The sequence below is a fragment of the Oryza sativa genome, chromosome 7 (assembly GCF_034140825.1).
Source record: "Oryza sativa Japonica Group chromosome 7, ASM3414082v1".
NCBI lineage: Eukaryota > Viridiplantae > Streptophyta > Magnoliopsida > Poales > Poaceae > Oryza > Oryza sativa.
Genome location: NC_089041.1, coordinates 23,485,391 through 23,506,569, shown reverse-complemented (window position 1 = coordinate 23,506,569; position 21,179 = coordinate 23,485,391). Strand labels below are relative to the sequence as shown.

Here is a 21,179-nt window from a genome sequence, read left to right as displayed (position 1 = left end):
TTAGGGCCCCATCGAACTAGTCCACTGCCTGTGTACATTTCTGAGCGTACAAATTATCGAACAAATAATATAACCCCGGCAGCTGGTGGGCTCTCCACTACCTGTTCTACCGCAGCACCGGCCGGCAATCTGGCATCCTCTCAAGCGAATGATTATACGAACACGTCAAACAAACTCAAAAATCTCCTGGATTCATTTATAAGATACTACACCATAAAGCTCCATCAAGCAAAGCTAAACGGCATCATAAATTACAAGGCCAGCATCGTATGAAACGCAATCCAAATCCCAAGATTTAAGAAACAGATTGTTGGACAGAAAGAGGTTGAGGATACAGACGAATGCTAGAGACAGTTATCCATGAAAGAGCGCCATTTGGATCTTTGTAGTAAGCAGCAGGCCGTCCAATATACGATACCCAGTACCTTTCACTACATGGCAATACACGAAACAATGTAAAAATACACTTGTATTTATACAAAACCATATTTATCATCAGTCTAGTACATGTCCACCAATCAGGGGGTGCAGCTCCGATTAGCGGCTCAAGCTAAGGCAGCCATGGCAACCAAGAACGGTGGTTTTGTTGCGTTGCTGCTGCTGCTGTCGTTCTTGCTGAGCTCGCCGCTGCCGGCGCGATGCGACGCGCCGCTCCCCGTCAATGTCTGGCCCAAGCCGACGTCCATGTCGTGGGCGGAGCCCCACATGGCCGTGCGTGTCTCGAGCTCGTTCCACGTCGTCGCCCCGTCCGGGAACGCGCACCTCCTCTCGGCGGCGCGGCGCTACGCCGCGCTGCTCCTCGCCGAGCGGTACCGGCCCCTCGTGACGCCGGCGGTGAACGTCACCGCGGGCGGCGCCGGCGCCGGCGCGGCGGGAAGGGGAGCCGAGCTGGGGTACCTGACGCTCGCCGTGTCCGACCTGCACGCGCCGCTGCAGCACGGCGTGGACGAGTCGTACGCGCTGGAGATCCTCCCCGCCGGCGCGGCGGCCACGGTGACCGCGGCCACGGCGTGGGGCGCCATGCGCGGCCTCGAGACGTTCTCGCAGCTGGCGTGGTGGTGCGGGCGGGAGCGGGCGGTGCTGGTGGCCGCCGGCGTGCGCGTCGAGGACCGGCCGCTGTACCCGCACCGCGGGCTGATGCTGGACACCGGGAGGACGTACTTCCCCGTCGCCGACATCCTCCGGACGATCGACGCCATGGCGGCGAACAAGATGAACGTGTTCCACTGGCACATCACGGACTCCCAGTCGTTCCCCCTCGAGCTCCCCTCCGAGCCGGCGCTCGCCGAGAAGGGCTCCTACGGCGACGGCATGCGCTACACCGTCGACGACGTTAAGCTCATTGTCGACTTCGCCATGAACCGCGGCGTCCGCGTCGTGCCAGAGATAGACACACCCGGTAAGTACTCCATCCCTTTCATATTTCAAGTCGCTTTAATTTTTCTAAAATCAAATGTTTCGAAAGTTTGATCAAACTTGTCCTATAGAAAAATAGCAATACTTGTAACACTAAATTAGTTTCATTATGTATAACTAACATTGAACATATTTTGATAGTTTGTTTGTTTTGTGTTGAAAATATTTCTATAAATTTATTAGGCAACTTAAAGAAGTTTGAAAAAAAAATTGGCTCGGAAGTAGGAATAAACCTTCTAATTAAGTTCTAGGCCCAGTGCTAATACGGCCCAGTTAATCCCAATTTAATTACGAGGCCCAATTACTTTCTCACTAATCGCTTCAGGCCACACGGCGTCGTGGGCCGGAGCTTACCCCGAGCTGGTGTCCTGCGCCGGCGAGTTCTGGCTGCCCGACGCGTCTGACTGGCCCAGCCGACTTGCCGCCGAGCCGGGCGCCGGCCAGCTCAACCCGCTGGAGCCCAAGACGTACCAGGTGATGTCCAACGTCATCAACGACGTCACCTCCCTCTTCCCGGACGGCTTCTACCACGCCGGCGCCGACGAGGTCACGCCGGGGTGCTGGAACGCCGACCCGTCCATCCAGCGCTACCTCGCCCGCGGCGGCACGCTCAGCCGCCTCCTCGAGAAGTTCGTCGGCGCGGCGCACCCGCTGATCGTGTCCCGGAACCGGACGGCGGTGTACTGGGAGGACGTGCTGCTGGACCAGGCGGTGAACGTGACCGCGTCGGCGATCCCGCCGGAGACGACGATCCTGCAGACGTGGAACAACGGCGGCAACAACACGAGGCTGATCGTGCGCGCCGGGTACCGGGCCATCGTCTCGTCGGCGTCGTTCTACTACCTCGACTGCGGCCACGGCGACTTCGCCGGCAACGACTCCGCCTACGACGACCCGAGGAGCGACTACGGCACCAGCGGCGGGTCGTGGTGCGGACCGTACAAGACGTGGCAGCGGGTGTACGACTACGACGTCGCGGGCGGGCTCACCGCCGAGGAGGCCAGGCTGGTGGTCGGCGGGGAGGTGGCGATGTGGACGGAGCAGGTGGACGCGGCGGTGCTCGACGGCAGGGTGTGGCCGAGGGCGTCGGCGATGGCGGAGGCGCTGTGGTCGGGCAACCGCGACGCCACCGGCCGGAAGCGCTACGCCGAGGCGACCGACCGGCTCACCGACTGGCGGCACCGGATGGTGGGGCGAGGGGTCCGCGCGGAGCCCATCCAGCCGCTCTGGTGCAGGAACCGCCCGGGAATGTGTAACTTGGTCCGGTGAACCACCCGGCAACCGACCCGTATACGTGCGCTCAACTATCACAGCAACTGCTACCATATCATAACGATGTGTTGGAGTTGGAGAAACTAAAGTGTGAGTTCTGGATTTTTTTTTTTGGTTGGTTTTATTTATTTGTCATTGTGCGAGAGGGGAGAATACTTCTGCTACTGCTGCTGCTGCTACCAATTTATTTGTTTTTTTATTTTGAGTAATGTGAAGTGGACGGCATGTTATGTTATTGTGTACCTTGAAAGCCGGCTTTTATCTTATCATGGGGCCGGTTCCGAATTTCCAACGCATTGGTTGTACTGTTCGATTTGATTAAAGTAGTATTATAGAGGAGAGTGTTGATGCGAGCTAGTAGCCTGAAGAACTCTTTGTGCTTAGAAGGATCTGTTCTATATCTGTGGCTCTGTGTCAAGTGCTCGCTTTTGCTTGTGGAAAAAACTATCACTTGACTGCTATCTGTTGATTTGTCAGTGATATCTCGTGCGGAAAAATGGAGCTTTCTTGGGGTAACATGAATGAGATGATCAGAATGAGATGCTTTTCATATTGGAGTGTAACTGCAAACGACACACCCAGGACACAATACGGACAATAGGAATGCTAGCCTCTGCGGCAGAACTGGCCATATTTGCCCACTTGCTTCTTGCTCATCGCTGCATTGCCAATCAGACTATCTTATTTGACAGTGACTAGGCTAGGTTCTTTTCAGATGTTCCCCTAGATTTTTTGCACGCGTTATTTGCTCCACACTTCTTAAAAAAAATACAATTTCTCAAAAAACTTTCTTCTATTACATTGATGAAACCACCCATTCTAAGGTATTTGCAAATCTTATTTCTCAAAATATTAATTTATCATGTTAATCAAATAAATAACCCTCGTTAATAATTAAGGGAAAAAGCTATCGCTAACAGTACCTAGAGTTTCGATATCTAGTGACGGATTGTTGTGTTTGGATCCTGCGCTCCACGGCCACCAGAACATCATGTAATTGTAGCCTGCCTCGTCAAAATTATCAGCGTTTAGTCTTGATTCTTGACAACATGATTATCAACAGTTATTTATAAGTTGTGATGTCTGACCACCAACTTCTAGATGGAACAGACAACAGAGAATTCTTAAAGGTTTCATATATTGGCTAGCATGGCCTATTTAGTCCCAAAAAATGATGCCAGTTTTTGGGTTTGGGCGACCTATGTGTTGCTGCCTCCTATTTTGGATTGGTGCATTGGAAAGCTTACATCCATGCGTTCCAAAAGGACAGACAAGTGAGAATAAAACATCCAAATCCTACGATTCAGCCCAAAACTTTAGAAATGAAAAATTTCGGGAAAAAAGGTCAATAGCCCCACTAGTATTAGTAATATTAGAAATGAAATTTCAAGCATTTCAGTCTTTATCTCAAAACAACTTCTTCGAAAAGAAATCCAGGAATTTCACAGCCAAAAGAAAAACAAACGGACCAGAGTTACAGCTCAAGAGTCGAGTCAATAGCCACAAGCTTGCAACAATCGTACTGAGGTGTCTTAGCAGTGATGTACTGATGTTTAACACTTCAACAACAATGATTGAAGTGAGCCAAAGACTAGAACAACTTCAAAACAGCACATAAGAGCAATGTCAATAATATAGTCCGCTGTTGGCTTCAAAAAATAGCCAAGTCATCTACAGTAAGCAGTATAGCTAATGTTTATAATAGAAATACTACAACACGATTTTTTTATTTTTTCGTGGGACCCACCATCTTCTCCTACCTCACACTCTCTTTCTCCCTCCTTCTCCTGGTTCTTTTTCGATTCTACGAAAGACGGCGGCGGAGCGCGACGGGCGTCGGAGACAGCGGCGGCGCGGCGGAGGCGGAAGACGGCGGCGGCCGCTCAACGGGCCTCGGAGACAGCGGCGGCGGCGCCGCGCGGCGGAGGCGGAAGACGGCGGCGGCCGCGCGACGTGCGTCGGAGACAGCGGCGGCGGGGCCGCGCGACGGACGACGAAGACAGCGGTGGCCGGGCGGCTCCTGCTCCAAGACGACGACGGCTCCTAGTGGCCGTCGTATTGGACAAGGACAACATACTCCGACGATGGCTATGGTGAACGAAGTCGTGGCGATGAGGCTTGCTGCCATGGATGCGGAAGGAACGATGGGCGTTTGAGCATGGGCGGGCCCACACTCTCGGGTCGCGCGTAGAGCCCGGCGACTAATTAGTCGCCCGCCCATTCTCTCTCCACTTCCCTCTCTCCTCCAGCTCATCGCAAAATCTGACATGGAGCACTTGTCGCCGATTATTGTACCCGCTCTAATGGTTATAAGGCTGCGTTCGTTCCTCCATCTTCCCAACCTACTCCTCCTCATTTTCCGCGCGTACGCTTCCCAAACTGTTAAACGGTACGCTTTTTGCAGAAAATTTATACACGAAAGTTGCTTTTAAAAAATATTAATCTATTTTTCAAACAAAATAGCTAATACTTCATTAATTATGCGCTAATGAGTTGCTCCGTTTTACGTGCACTGCACACCAGTTCCCAACCACTAGTATCGAACACAGCCTAAGGGCATCCACAATGTACACTGAAAGTAACCTTAGACATTAAATACTGCTACAGTACAACGCATTTAGCATTGTGGAGTCAGACCACAAGTCCGATGCAACCAAAGTACACCTTAAGCTTAAGGTGTAGCAACAAAGCTATAAAATACAATACCTTTACTGTTTTTCTGTGCACACCAATAAAATATACATGTCAGTTACTAAACACAGTAACGAGTACTACTAGCCGTTGCTGCTATTCCATTTGAGTTGCTCATTTGGTCCCCTAGCCGTTGTCTTCCTCCAGCATTCTTCTGCTGCCTACAAAAGGAGGAACAAGTGAGATGAACAACAATTTTTGATCTATTCAGTTTCCCCACATACTAAATGGAGCCTTTCAAAGGAAACTTCTCAAACCTCCTCAACCAAGGTTCCTCAAGCCAAGCAACAAATAGTGAGGCCCAAAACTCCCTTTCTACCCAATTTCCCACAAGTTATCCCCAAAACTTCAGACCTAGTTTTCTCCAAAATTTCCATCCTTTTGGTCCTCCAAGCAACTACCAACCATATCGACACCCTCCAATCTTTCAAGGTGCTCAGCAACAAGAATATTATGGGCAACCTACTCCAGGAAGCTTGGAAGGTTTTCAACTTCAAGAAAATCTGGTGCACTCATTTAACCAAGCATTTGGATTTGCAGCCAATAGATCACAGTTTGGTATGCAATATAGTACTTCAATTGGGGCTACAGCCAACACTTCTTTCATGGATCAGCTTCTCCATGTCATACAAGACATAATGAGAAAGAAGTAGTTGAGGTTGAAGAGGCAAGTGATAGCAGTGAAGAAGGAAGAAGAGGGACACGCATCAATTGGACTGAAGATGACAATATACGACTAATGAGTTCTTGGTTGAACAATTCAGTTGATCCCATCAAAGGCAATGACAAGAAATCAGAACAATATTGGAAGGCTGTAGCTAGAGAGTTCAACAGCAATATGCCTAGTAATGGGAACAAAAGGAACCCCAAGCAATGCAGAACACATTGGGACAATGTCAAGAGAGATGTCACTAAGTTCTGTGGATTTTATTCTAAAGCTAGAACTACTTTCACAAGTGGGTATTCTGATGATATGATAATGGAGAAAGCCTGTGAATGGTACAAAAAGCACAACAACCAAAAACCTTTCACCTTGGAGTATATGTGGAAAGATCTTAAAGATCAACCTAAATGGCGTAGAGTCCTTGAAGAGAGTAGCCATAATAAGAGGAACAAGATTTCTGAATCAGGAGCATATACTTCATCGTCGAACCAAGACACAGAGGAGGAAACAGAGCGCAAAGAGAAGCGCCCTGAGGGGCAGAAGGCAGCAAAACAGAGGCAAAAAGGAAAAGGTGCACCATCACCTTTAGGGGATAAGCCAAGTCAAAATATGGTTCTCTTTCACGAAGCTATTACAACTAAAGCAGCAGCATTGCTAAAGGCAGCAGAAGCAACACTGATTGGAGCAGAAGCAAAAAAAGAGAAGGCGATTGCAAAAAAAGAGAAGGCAAGGGCAGAAAAATACCAAATGTATTTAAAACTGATGGAGAAGGATACATCAACCTTTAGTGAAGCAAAACTGAAGAGACATGAAAATGTGTTGGACCAATTAGCTAGAGAACTTGCTGAGGAATAAATGACTAGCAAGCAATGTTAGCAATTATGCTTATTTTATAATGTCAGTATTCTTGTCATATATTAAAATTATGTACTGTGTTGATGCTTGTACTGTGAACCTATTTGTACTGTACTATGTTATGGTAATTTGTATAAATATTGTGTATTACAGCTATGGAATGAAACTACAATATCCTTAGTACTTGAGAAATCACCTTTTCACATGGATCTAGTTGGTGTTGATGGTTTTCCTTCCATCCATGACCAATCTGTTTTTTTTCTCCACCTGAATACATATGAGCAATAATTAATAGAGAACAAAAGCAAGAGGGATGTTGACAAAACCTAGGAAAATATAGCTGTTGTAAAAGACTGACAAAAGCAAGAGCTAGCTGTTAGGATATTGACAAAACCCAGGAAAATATAGCTGTTGTAAAAATCTGACAAATCTAGTCGTTGTAAAATGTATCATCTACAAATAGGTAATGTAGTTCAGCAGAACAACACCCATTCTCATTTTGTTCAACTTCATCTCAACAGCCTTCCCACTTTCAAAAAAAAAAATGTCCAGCAAGTCACCACATCAATCTAGTGAGTCAGATGATTCTAGCTCTAGTGACTACCTTGAAGAGCTGATTTTGGAAGAAATCAATGATCCTATGGAAGCTGAGATTGAAGATGAGATTGAAGCTCAACTTCAAGCTCAAATGCAAGCACAACAAGCTGGTCATTCTAATCGTCGTGGGGGCTACAAACGAAGGTACATCAATAGAGATCACCAAGACGACCACAACAGATTGTTTGCAAAATACTATTCTGACAATCCTTTATATACCGATGATCAGTTCCGTAGAAGATTTCGCATGAGAAAGCATCTATTTTTGCACATTGTTGAAGCTCTTGGCATTTGGTCTCCATATTTTTGTTTGCGAAGAGATGCATTTGGCAAGGTTGGTCTATCACCGTTGCAAAAATGCACAGCTGCCATACGCATGTTGGCATATGGTACACCAGCTGACCTTATGGATGAGACTTTTGGGGTTGCAGAAAGCACAGCAATGGAATGCATGATAAATTTTGTTCAAGGTGTTAGACATATATTTGGTCAGCAATACCTTCGCAAGCCTAATGAACAAGATATCCAGTGTTTACTTCAACAAGGAGAGGCTCATGGGTTCCCTGGCATGTTGGGTAGTCTTGACTGCATGCATTGGGAGTGGCAAAATTGCCCGGTTGCATGGAAGGGACAATTCACACGTGGTGATTATGGTGTACCCACTATCATGCTTGAAGCAGTTGCATCTGCTGACCTATGGTTTTGGCATGCATTTTTCGGTGCTGCTGGTTCAAACAATGATATCAATGTGTTGGATCAGTCACCATTGTTTACTGCAGTGCTACAAGGAAGAGCTCCTAGTGTTCAATTTACTGTCAATGGGACAGAATATAACATGGGATACTATTTAGCTGATAATATTTATCCAGAGTGGGCTGCATTTGCCAAATCAATTACTAGACCTCAAAGTGACAAGGCTAAATTGTATGCACAACGCCAAGAATCAGCAAGGAAAGATGTGGAACGAGCATTTGGGGTTTTGCAAAAACGTTGGGCCATAATTCGCCACCCAGCATGGCTTTGGGAAAGGGATGAACTAGCTGATATCATGTATGCATGTATTATTTTGCACAACATGATAGTTGAGGATGAGAGAGACGATTATGTCATACCTGATGACAACACATATGAGCAATCACAATCTTCTGTACAACTAGTAGGACTCGACCATGGGCCAATCCATGGATTTGCAGAGGTCCTAGACGCAGACATGAATATTCGCGATCGAACAACCCATCGACGTCTAAAGTCAGATTTGATGGAGCACATTTGGCAGAAATATGGTGGTCAACAACAACAAAACTAGAGTTTATTTGTGTTATGAAACTTGTGTTCTTTTTTCCATTTTTCTTTCAGTCGTCCAATTTATTCTTATTAGTAACTGAGACTCTTTACTTTTTCATGCACTAAGAGTAATGTACCAGTACCATTGCCTTAATTAGTCAAGCACAAGTCATATTGAAAATATCATGTTTTTTTGTCATTTTTTTTTAATTTCAGATCTGTTGGAGCACAACTAAACACTATGAAAATTCCATCGGGATCGAAATCAACGATTCACATGATGCATACGTACAAACAGAAAAAGAATCTGTAGTAGCAGCACTTGCACATATTTGATGACAAATTTAATCGTAGCAGCAGCAGCACTTGCACAAACAGATATAAATTTAATCACCGGGCAAACCAAAAGCAAGAAGAGATTCCACAACACGGAAAAGGAGAGGCCACGGAATCAATCACCTTGTCTCTAACGCAGAACTCACGGACGATGTAGGCGAAGTTGAGGGCGGTGACCGTCTAGTAGGTGCTGATGGTTGAGAGCAGCTTCAAGTTTGTGGCGCAGACGAGACAGAGAAGCACGCGTCGGCAGCGTCGCGGCCGGAGTAGTTCGCGCATGCAGCGTCATCGATGGGTGAGGCCGCGCGCGGCAACGTGGCACCGAAGCCACGGCACAGCGAGGTCACAGCCGAAGGAGGGGAGGCCGGGAGGAGCAGCGACGTTGGCGCAGCCACGGGAGGAGCAATCGTCGGAGAAATTGGGGATCCAGTGCATGCGCTGTGGGAGAATTTGGGGATCGAGCGGAGCGACGAAGAGAGGAATTGGGGATCTGAGGCGGAGGAAATGGGGATCGAACAGAGTAACAGTGGATGAGGATTTTTTTTCACTCGCGCGAACAAGCAGATGGTTAGGAGTGATCTGTATTCTTTTTCTCCCGTGGGGCCCAGCGGGACCCACCTTATTTCCATCAAACAAGCAGTATCATTGTAGAGATTTCCTTAACTATTGCTACCTGTAGATGGGCCCACTCTTGTTATGCATTTTACCATATACATTGGCCTTGCCCTAAGAGGTTTATAAACCCTAGGAAGGAAAATAACTAGGCTGTCATACTTAGGGTTAGTTCGTTTTAGCAACTCGGGTAAGATTTTCCATAGTGCCGAAAACATGGAAGATCATTGATTAATTAGCTATTACAAACTTGAAGAATGAGTTTATTCTATTTTTTTAAAAAAAACTTTTATATACAATTTTTTTATGAAACGTGCCGTTTAACCGTTTGAAAAGAGAACGAGGAAGTTGCTCACCAAAGTTGCTAAACTAAACTAAGCCTTAAATATCTTAACAATGCGAGATGGAATTGCTAGCGCCAGAGTTTACATGTTTCTAATGCTACACAAATAACATGATGAGTTGATGACATACGGTTTATATATTACTTCCTCTGTCCCATAATATAACAATTTAGTACCGGAGAAGACACTTCATAGTACAATAAATTCGGACATGCTTTTTATCCAGATTCATTGTATTATAAAGTGTCTTATCCAATCCGAGATTGCTAATTATAGGACGGAGAGAGTACAATTTATACTTAATCGAAATAAATATACATGTATTTGTTACACTTGTACTACTAGTACTAGGAGTGCAGTTACTACTACTGCAGGCAAGGATAAGATGGGGAGCAGATGAATGATCCCCGCACATAGGACTCCCCTCCACGCTGCTCCCTGTCCGCCACCCTGCAGCTTAATCATGACGTGGGCGAGATGTCGCCCGGCCGCCTGCCTGTACCCATCAATGCCCAATCATACCCCCACCACCAGGTCCACCACCACCACCGGCGTCCTCTCCTTCCATCCCACACATCCATCACGCGGCCGCACGCACACCAGCTCACGCTGCCTCGCCTCATCCAACCTGTAAAACCCCAAAACCCTCTGAGGGCAAGTATTATGGTATATGGGCATCTAATCACAAAACCTAAGATAACACATAAAACTAAATGATGACATGGAAGAGAGAAGAAAGATAAGAGAGAAATAGTTACCTCTTATGTAAGGGGTAACCCCTACACAAACTTCAAGAAATATACGAGAGTGTTAGGGATATTGGAGATTGTGTGGTAGAGGCAACATATTATACATGTTACATCTTAATTTAATTATGTATATTATACATGAAATTAGATGTATAGTCACCTCTATCAGAGCAAAGGTTAATAATACAGGCGACCTGTTGGCTATAAGGTTCTTTGTAGCCTTCTCAGCCTAACCATATAATAGTTAGCTCTTTACAATTAATATATGGCCCATTTTATCTATTCATTAACATTAATATGAATGTGGGAAATGTTAGAATGACTTACATTGTGAAATGGAGGGAGTAGTTTCTTGATTATTGTGTCCAAACCGAAGTTTACAGTCCGTTTCTTCTCTCTCTTCTCTTTTCTCTCCTCTATATTAGCATTTAGCCATGCTTAAGCATCGACGACGCGGGGGGCTTTTAACTATTTGCCACTCTTACAAATGGTGCTTAATGATTTGCCACTAGACCCACATATCATAGACACATGAGGGTCCACATGTCATTAATAGGGTGTGGCAAATCGTTATTTGCCATGTCATAATGGCAAATAGTTAAATTTCCCACGAAGGGAACGCCGCGAAGGGGCAGGAGACGAATCGACGCGGAAATCCACGGGAGAATAACCAAAAGTGGCCGATGCGACAAGGAATCCCGCGAAACCGGCGCGTGCGAGCGAGCGAGCCCAACCGTCCCGGACCCAATCCCCAACCAGGCCAACCGAACCAAACCCATCGCTCGCCCTCGCGCGAGCCGCATCTCATTCTCCCCCTCCAAACCCTACCCAAATACGGGGGATTATTAAACCCAACCGCCCCCGGGTCTCCCTCTCTCTCCGCGCCTGTGTGTTGTTGTGTTTCCACCCCTCTCCCTCCCCCTCCCCCCACACACGACGCCGCCGCCGCCACGCGCGTCACGAAAACCCTAGCCGCCTCCCCCGCCGCCGCCAGAGAAGGGGGCGCGTATCCAATCCGATCCATCCGATGGCGTCCGGGGATGACCAGGCGGCCGCCGCGGCGCTCCTGGGAGGGGACCCGGCGGCGTTCGACGCGCTGCTCTCGACGCTGATGTCCTCGTCGAACGCCGACCGCGCCGCCGCCGAGGCGGCGTTCCACCGCCTCCGGGGGTCCCACCCGGAGCCGCTCGCGCTCCGCCTCGCCTCGTCGCTGTCGTCGCCCGCCACGCCCGCCGACCTCCGCGCCATGGCCGCCGTCCTCCTCCGCAAGCTCCTCTCCCCGACGCCCTCCTCCGACGCGTCCAGCGCCGCCGCGGCGCCGGTGTGGCCCCACCTCTCCCCCGCGGGGCAGGCCGCGCTCAAGCAGCACCTCCTCTCGGCGCTCCAGTCCGACCCGCCCAAGCCCATCGCGAAGAAGGTATGCGACGCCATATCCGAGCTCGCCGCGCTCCTCCTGCCGGAGAACGCGTGGGCCGAGCTGCTCCCCTTCCTGTTCCGCGCGGCGTCGGGACCCGAGGCTCCCAATCTGCAGGAGTCCGCGCTTCTCATCTTCGCGCGCCTGGCGGATTACATCGCTGAATCGCTTCTAGACCATCTGATGACAATCCACAACCTGCTCGCCTCCGCCCTGGCGCACCCGACATCTCCTGATGTGCGCATCGCCGCGTTGAGCGCTGCGGTTAACCTCGTCCAGTGCTTGCCCACCAACGCTGACCGGGATAAGATGCAGGATTTGCTTCCTGCAATGATGAGGGCGCTCACGGATTGCCTAAACTCTGGTCAGGAGGCCTCTGCACAGGAGGCGCTGGAGCTGCTTGTGGAACTGGCTGGTGCAGAGCCAAGGTTCCTGCGGCGGCAGATTGCAGATGTTGTAGGTGCAATGCTGCAGATAGCTGAGGCTGCACAGCTGGAGGATGGGACTAGGCACCTCGCTGTAGAGTTTGTGATTACTCTCGCTGAGGCCAGGGAGCGTGCACCAGGAATGATGCGTCGCCTCCCGCAGTTTGTTGGCAGGTTATTTGCAGTGCTCATGCAGATGTTGCTTGATGTCGAGGATGATCCTGCTTGGCACACTGCAGAGACAGAGGATGAAGATGCGGGTGAAGGAAATAACTATGGAGTAGCACAGGAGTGCCTTGACCGTCTAGCCATTGCTATTGGTGGGAATGCAATTGTGCCAATTGCATCTGAGCTGCTCCCGCAGTACCTTTCCGCTCCTGAGTGGCAGAAGCACCATGCTGCACTAATCACACTTGCACAGATTGCAGAAGGATGTGCGAAGGTTAGCTAAATAAGTTCATGCTTATTGTGACTACTATGCAATAGAATCACTACAAAAACCAGTTGAAAAGCTGAAGGTATTTTATTTTGCTGCACTGGGTAAAATAAAATATACAATAGCTCGTTTAATTAGGTAATTCGAATCGGTGTGATGTGATAATGAATCAATTGCCTTCATTGATTTCTCATGTTCAAGTGATTATAAACACTGAATTTTAGGTGCACAAGAGCTTTTGGCGAGTATTAAGACACAAAAATGCTACCCATTGTTTCATTCATTTGCAAGAAGCAGCCAAAATAGCTATTTACTCAACTGTTTGTTCTTTGCAGGTGATGCTTAAAAATCTGGAGCAGGTTGTTTCGATGATTTTGAATGGATTTCAACATCCTCATGCACGTGTGCGTTGGGCTGCAATCAATGCAATTGGTCAGCTATCTACTGATTTGGGTCCAGACTTGCAAGTTAATTATCACCAGCAGGTGCTGCCTGCATTGGCAAACGCCATGGATGATTTTCAGAATCCACGGGTGCAAGTGAGTGTTCAAATATTAGTGCTAGACTTGATCTAGCACACCCTTTTACACATGTTCTTTGCTTTATTTATAACATCTTTTGTGGCCTACAATGTTCATAAGGACAACGCTTATTGACTCACTTACCTGTTAGACTTTATGAAGAAAATGCTTCAAAGTAGATAGTGGGCTTTACATAAAAGATAATGCTCCATTGATCTACTTAGACATCTAGGAGTGTTCTTCAATTAGTTAAATTATTTTATCTATCCATGTTCTAGTTGGGCTAAGTTTACTTTCGTGGGGTTAGATGAACATCAACACGAACTATCCCTGTCTTTCAGATTTTGTTTCTATCCTTGTTAAATAAGATAATTTGGCATTATATTCAAAAAATATGTAACACGTCAATGGCATGAAGTATGATTTATAAACACATTAATTCAGGTTTTTTAATGAACTTTTGTTCCATATACAATTTTCAAGTGTTACTTTTTGATATACAGTTTTCAAGGTTTTGGCAGTTTTGGGGTGCCTATTATACATACAAACTTAACCTACTTTTATTATGCTTATTAGGAAATAATATGTCTGGCTGTGTTACTATCATTCACAGGCACATGCTGCATCAGCTATCTTGAATTTCAGTGAGAATTGCACGCCTGAAATTCTGACACCTTACCTGGATGGAATTGTTACCAAATTACTTGTTCTTCTTCAGGTATCCACCTCCCTCACCAGTTAAATATATTTTATTGTCTTTTAGTGTTATTTTTTTGAACTAGTAGAACATGTGCTAATATATTGTACTTATGCTTTAGAACGGCAAGCAAATGGTGCAAGAGGGAGCATTGACAGCTTTAGCATCAGTAGCTGATTCATCGCAGGTAATTTGTCCATGTATAAGTTAGCTTAATTTCTTATAGGGGGAGGGGGACGCAACATTACCTTTTATACTTATCTTGATGGTTAATGAGAGTTTATAATATTGTGTTAAATTTTGGTGTACTTGTCTTGCAGGAGCACTTCAAAAAATACTATGATGCAGTGATGCCATACCTGAAAGCTATTTTAATGAATGCAACTGATAAGTCCAATAGGATGCTTCGTGCCAAGTCTATGGAGTGTATAAGTCTGGTCGGAATGGCTGTAGGCAAGGATAAGTTCAGGGATGACGCAAAGCAGGTAATTGTGTCTTCTCCACTGTAATTTTGTTCTGTATGCTATGTTCTATGCATGCACTTTTCTAATCTACACATTGATTGATAGGTCATGGAAGTACTTATGAGTTTGCAAGGAACTACAATGGAAAATGATGATCCAATAACAAGCTACATGCTTCAGGTACACATAAAACCTATTATGAATTAATCATAATAAAATTCAGATCCTTTGTAACATTTTCTCCTTTATGTGACAGGCTTGGGCCAGGTTATGCAAATGTCTCGGGCAGGATTTTCTTCCGTACATGAACGTTGTTATGCCACCACTGCTTCAGTCTGCTCAACTGAAGCCTGATGTCACAATTACTTCAGCTGAATCTGATGATGATATAGAATCAGATGATGATAGGTTTGTGCATCTTCTTCAATTGCTATGTTTTATCCACTGAATTAAATATGCCCTTAATATTGATGCTGTGTCAGAGGCATTCTATTTAAATTTATCTATGGTTCATTCTTTCTTAAGAAGTACTATTTGTTTCTATACCATACTGAATGTAATTACATACACTTCGTTCATAGAAGGTTCCTTTTTTTCGTGAAACTCGTGCCTGTTTATATTTCCGTTATCAACCTTTTTTTTTTTGGGTTAGTGGGACTGCAACTTGCAATAGCTACCTTATGCTTGTAATATGTTTCCCTATTGATTATCTTTTTTCTTTTGCAATTTGATTTGTTCAGAAATATATCATCCTTTTTTATGTGAGGTGTGGTGGTTGTTTTTAGCTTCTTGTTGGTTCTGCAATATTGCCCCTAATCTTTTTCACTCAATACAGCATTGAAACAATTACGCTTGGCGACAAAAGAATAGGTATCCGAACTAGTGTACTAGAAGAGAAAGCAACAGCTTGCAACATGCTATGCTGTTATGCTGATGAACTCAAGGAGGGGTTCTTCCCATGGATTGATCAGGTTTGATATCATACCAGCATGTTAAATGTCTAATTTCTCAATTGCCACTCAGTGTCATATGTTGGTGGTCAAATTCCACGTAGGTTGCTCCTACATTGGTTCCACTCCTTAAATTTTACTTTCATGAGGAAGTGAGGAGAGCTGCTGTTGCAGGTATTTGATGTTTTAGTATGATTTTATCTTTTGCCTTATGGATTTGCATTTTAAAAGTATAGTTCCAACAACAATGCAGCTATGCCTGAACTACTACGTTCTGCAAAATTGGCTGTTGAGAAGGGGCTGGCTCAAGGACGCGATGAATCTTATGTTAAACAATTATCTGACTACATAATTCCAGCTCTTGTTGAAGCGCTGCACAAGGTCTATGCAAAATCTTCTCTATACATGTGGATGGTTTTTCTATTCAACGCTAACAGCTGTTTTCTTTTGAATTACTATACAGGAACCAGAAACTGAGATGTGTTCATCCATGCTTGATTCATTAAATGAGTGCATGCAGGTTTGTTCTCCTTTTCATATTTTTATTTGAATGGGATGGTATTTTTCTATGAAATTGTAATGCTTCTGGAGCATATTGAGGCAGTGCACTGGTGTATACAGCTAACTGGGTTATGTTTGTTGTCTGCCTATGCATCTTAGAGAGATCATTCAGCTGTAGAAACGTATACCTGGTGTCTTTTCTTGTTGAGTTTTTAGTTATCTATTGGATGAAGCTGAAATATCTTCAGTTGGATGAACCATGTATGACCAGTTTGTTCACCATGAATTTTGTTTGGTTGGAATATTGTTTGGTCCAAAATTGCCATCAATAGATAGTGGTTTCAAGAGTTAGCTTCTGTCGAGGAACAGTTGGATAATCGCAGTACCTTCATATATGACATGGAAGAAACTAAGACCACATTAGAGTTAGATCCAACAAATCACTTTCCAAAGGTCATGGTGGACTTATTTGCTATTAGTGTTGAAAGTTTATTGCAGTCATTACTGTGCAAAAAGATTACTAATTTTCATCATTGATTGGGCTATGTTAGTGGACTTATACCAAAGCCAGAATGATTTTGCTTGGAAGTTGACACTGGCACCTTTTGCACATTGAATGCATTTTTCATTGACACTATTACACCAAAAAGATTGCTGAATTGATAAATCAATGCAGTATAGCTGAGTGATATTCACTGATGGTTTATAATCTATTTATTCAACTTTCTACACTGCGATAATATACTTGGCCGTTCCTCAATTTTGAAAGGCCTGGGTTTTTTTATCGCTCACTATTCTTTTTAATTGAGCAGCTCTCTGGTCGACTCCTTGATGAAAACCAAGTAAGAGCTGTTTCGGATGAGATAAAAAATGTTATTATAGCCAGCGCTACCAGGAAAAGAGAAAGGTCAGAGAGATCAAAGGCAGAAGATTTTGATGCTGATGAAGGAGAACTACTCAAAGAAGAGAATGAGCAGGAGGAGGAAGTGTTTGATCAGGTTCGTGTATCTCGTGACTCCCAGCGGCTGGGAGTCATGTAACATTAAAAGACTTAACTTTTGTTAGATGAATATTTATATTGGACAAAAGGGGACTGTATGAATAACTTCTTTTTTACTGGATGGAATATTAGTCTTCTAAAAGTTGATTCTGTTAACACTAGTTTTTAAAATAATTTACAGGTTGGAGAGTGCCTTGGTACTTTAATTAAGACCTTCAAAGCTTCTTTTCTGCCATTCTTTGATGAACTGTCTGTATACATCACACCTATGTTGGTAAGTCAGTGGAATCCTGCATTTAATTGTGTGTTTGGATTTGATTTATTTTTACACATACAAGTTCCTTGTTAGATCTCACTCTAGTATTTTTTTTTAGTTCTACCACTACATTAGTTACCACTACTTTAATTTCTTGATTTGTGCCTGTTAGCATGATATTTCATCCAACTCTTTTCTTCTATCCTGAAAGTTCCTGATTGTTTTAGTGGTTTACATTATATCACAACGCTTCATTTTGAAAGATTTTCCATATGCCCGACAGCCTCTCAATATTCATTTTGACTGTTTATCATCAGTTTATTGTGAAACAACCAAGGAAGACAATGACATGCATATCTTGATTTGAACTGTTTTATTCATGAAAACTCAAAATGGATATGCCAAATAAAATAGTATGTAAGAATTGTTTCCTTGGATATGGCTATCAAATTATCAGTGACTGCGTGGACATTTTTCTTCTCACGTGTTAACGAAAAGATTAATGGTTATTATCACTTGTGTTTACCAGTATTATCACTTGCATGTTTTCTAGTCTTAGTTCTATTGAGCTGTGTTGATTATTTCTTGTTTTGTTGTTTACTGCTCATTCATTTCTTGTGTCATTTTAATTTGGCAGGGAAAAGATAAGACTGCTGAAGAGAGAAGGATAGCTATCTGTATATTTGATGATATTGCAGAGCAATGTCGTGAATCTGCTCTCAAGTATGTTCCTCAAAGCTATTTGGTTGGATGCAGGGCTTGTATTTGTAACTGAATTATGTATTTTCCTATCTGATTAGGTATTATGATACATACCTACCTTTTCTGCTGGAGGCATCCAATGATGAGAACTCAGATGTTCGGCAGGTATAAATATTTATGTTTTCCTGTCCCTTCATCCATGTCCTATTGTTATATTTGGCCACTAATGTTGTGTTGAACTGCCAACTTATTCTTTTTAGGCTGCTGTCTATGGTGTGGGTGTATGTGCTGAATTTGGCGGTCATGTTTTCCGCCCACTTGTTGGAGGTAGTCGGGTCATGCTTACATCACTTTGTAGTTTGTAGTACTTTACCATGCATTTTCAAAACCAACCCACTAATTTGGTGCTTTCAAAATCAGAGGCGCTGTCAAAGTTGAACAATGTTATCACACATCCTGAAGCAAAGCATGCAGACAATATAATGGCATATGACAATGCTGTTTCAGCGCTTGGTAAAATATGCCAATTCCATCGTGATGGTATCGATGCAGCTCAGGTAAGCATATCTCACATAGTCACATTCAGTCAGTTAAAACAACTGTCATTGTTTTGTTATATATATTCTGTCTTCTGTTTTCTATCCAACCATATTAACATGTGGGCTACCAAGTGAATGGAAAGGGGGAAAACTACTTTCCTTTATTGAGGGAGGATGAAATCCTGCTAGAAAATCTGTGCAAACTTAGTAGGAAAAATGAATTGAAATATTCTTGACAGATATTTTCTGTTTGTGGAGCAAACTTTACAAACTTAAATGATTACGGAGTAGGTCCTAAAATTTGTATATGCTTTTCAAGATTCAAAAAAGGTCCAAATCTTGTTTGCTTGTATGGATGAACTGACACCTTAATAGATCTAAACTGTTCTTTCATGCCGTTCATCAAGTGAAATCAAGCCTTTGGATATAGAAGGAAGATTTATGTCTTTCGTCAGAATGTACTACCCTTCAATATTTCCTAGCAAACACACAGTCAAGCTTTTAGTTATATGCAATCAATATTCCTTGGTCCTTGCCATCAATTACTAATAGCTAAGTTGGTTTTGGATCTGATTTTGCATTCATACAACTTGGCATCCTTAAAACTGCAAAACAAATCCAAAGTTCTACTGAAAATATGCTTTGCGTAAACTGTTGAAGAACTTGGCACTTTATTGTGTCTGAATGTTTTTCAAAATGAAACTGCTCTGTTCCTGCTAGTGTTGTGTGTCCTAATGGAGTTATGGTTGTTTAGTAAAAAAAGTAGTAGTGATTTTCCAAAGGAATAGTTGAGAAACCTGCTGCAGAGTATGGAGTTCAAGCTGAAACTGAACCAATTAAATAACCAGTGTAAAACCAGTAGTTGTGCTTGTCCCTAGATTTAGTCTGAACCTTGTTTTCAGCTCCCGTAAGACCATATATTGCTAAAAAGATACATGTTGTATTATCCTCATCCAATGTATTCATGCTCTTTAGGTCATTCCTGCCTGGCTTGGTTGCTTGCCTATAAAAGATGACAAGATTGAAGCAAAAGTTGTACACGATCAGCTCTCCTCAATGGTTGAAAGGTATCTGCTCTCTATGGATGACATGCCAACAATCATAACTTTTTGTTGCAGTTTATAATGACCTTGTCTGTGTGCAGATCGGATGCAGATATTCTTGGTCCTCATAGCCAATATCTTCCAAAAATTGTTTCAATTTTTGCGGAGGTAATTTCTGACTTGTTTCCTATATTATGGTGTGGGGCCCTTTTCCCAAAGGAAAACAGAGACATCAAGACGGATTCCTGTGTTCCTGGTTTAGTTTGGTTCTCTGTGATAATTTGTCTTGGACCTTTTGTGTACTATTAGCATGGCAATTTCAGGCTGTTACTGCTATAGCAGCAACATAGCTGATCCTAGGATCAAAACTACTATTTATTACTATGTGCATTTTGTTTTTCATTTCTTTGACTCAGATGCTGTAAAATTCATAAATGAATGCTGTCTTGGGATTTCTACTGCAGGTTTTATGCAACGGAACAGAGCTTGCTACAGATGAAACAACCAAGCGGATGGTCAATCTCTTGAGGCGTTTCCAGCAGACATTGCCACCAGATTTTCTTGCCTCAACATTTTCCAGCTTGCAACCACAGCAGCAGCTTCTGCTGCAGTCCATTTTGTCGACATAGGTTTTTTTTTTTTGTTGCTGCAAGTTCAAATCTTGCTCCTTTTTTGATATATTTCATCATTGTTACCGTCAACCAATTCTTTGTGTTGAATCATTTGTGGGTGAGTTCATTTGTGAATGCGCATTGCTGGCTTCAAGGAATTGGAGGTTGCCATTTCATATGGTTTTGATGTAGAGTGTGTATATTATCTTGTACTCAGATATGGTTTTGGGATGTGCTGCATCAGAGGTTGTAAGTGAAATGGTGATATTGTTGTCAGTTTGAGCTGAACAGATGCTGCGCCAGTTTTGGTAATGAAGTTATCATATTTTTGTGGATGCTTCCCTGCAGTTTTTAATAATTATTGCTCTCTATTTGTGCTGAGCATGTTTCTTCGCTGATGAATACCGTGCCAAATATTTTACACCACAGGGTGGCATTTTTTTCGCTTTGTCTTCATACGACTGGGTATCAAGGAATCTGTGGTCGATCGAGCGAAAGATTCGCAAGGAATCTTGAAAGCTGCGTTCATCATTAACCAAGCATGAATTGCCCTAACGATGCTGTTTGTCATCCACTAACGATACTGTTTATCACCCAAGATGCTGCATCCTGCAGGTAATCCTCTCCAGCTAACTTGAGGTATTTTGCTGCAGGAAATGCTTCCCAGCTAACTGAGGTATTTCTGAGACGTTTTCTTTGCGTATGTCGCAACTTCAAAACGGTCCTCGTTTTGAGTTTTCCTCAGCTAATCAGAAAACAATAGTGCAAGTTGCATATGCAATTTATGCATGCGTCAACAG

General features: G+C 44.1%; 4 protein-coding genes and 1 long non-coding RNA gene across 5 annotated transcripts; 4 read left to right on the top strand and 1 right to left on the bottom strand.

Moving 5' to 3' along the window:
• The first annotated feature begins 385 nt into the window (after positions 1–385).
• Positions 386–3,045, top strand: LOC4343697 (beta-hexosaminidase 2). The gene is made up of 2 exons (XM_015789970.3): positions 386–1,399; positions 1,742–3,045. Exons 1-2 carry the CDS (start codon positions 508–510, stop codon positions 2,683–2,685), a joined length of 1,836 nt encoding a protein of 611 aa, XP_015645456.1. The 5' UTR covers positions 386–507; the 3' UTR covers positions 2,686–3,045.
• Positions 3,046–5,256: 2,211 nt separating this feature from the next.
• LOC112939599 (uncharacterized) lies at positions 5,257–9,595 on the bottom strand. Its single transcript, XR_003243358.2, has 3 exons — positions 9,239–9,595; positions 7,095–7,165; positions 5,257–5,540 (listed from the first exon to the last, which is right to left on the bottom strand). It is a non-coding gene; the product is annotated as an uncharacterized lncRNA (long non-coding RNA).
• LOC107278350 (uncharacterized) lies at positions 5,547–6,898 on the top strand. The gene is made up of 2 exons (XM_026026863.2): positions 5,547–5,937; positions 5,994–6,898. The coding sequence occupies exons 1-2, from the start codon at positions 5,607–5,609 to the stop codon at positions 6,896–6,898; spliced, it is 1,236 nt and encodes a 411-aa protein (XP_025882648.1). The 5' UTR covers positions 5,547–5,606.
• On the top strand, positions 7,443–8,933 carry LOC136357271 (protein ALP1-like). The gene has a single exon (XM_066312313.1). It carries the CDS (start codon positions 7,443–7,445, stop codon positions 8,799–8,801), a length of 1,359 nt encoding a protein of 452 aa, XP_066168410.1. The 3' UTR covers positions 8,802–8,933.
• A 2,106-nt stretch (positions 9,596–11,701) lies between the features above and the next one.
• On the top strand, positions 11,702–20,716 carry LOC4343696 (uncharacterized). The gene is made up of 20 exons (XM_015791745.2): positions 11,702–13,101; positions 13,431–13,634; positions 14,230–14,334; positions 14,435–14,500; positions 14,634–14,798; positions 14,883–14,957; positions 15,034–15,185; positions 15,613–15,748; positions 15,832–15,901; positions 15,981–16,108; positions 16,191–16,247; positions 17,041–17,226; positions 17,410–17,502; positions 18,122–18,207; positions 18,285–18,351; positions 18,447–18,513; positions 18,607–18,743; positions 19,701–19,792; positions 19,870–19,936; positions 20,233–20,716. Exons 1-20 carry the CDS (start codon positions 11,848–11,850, stop codon positions 20,395–20,397), a joined length of 3,372 nt encoding a protein of 1,123 aa, XP_015647231.1. The 5' UTR covers positions 11,702–11,847; the 3' UTR covers positions 20,398–20,716.
• Positions 20,717–21,179: the final 463 nt, after the last annotated feature.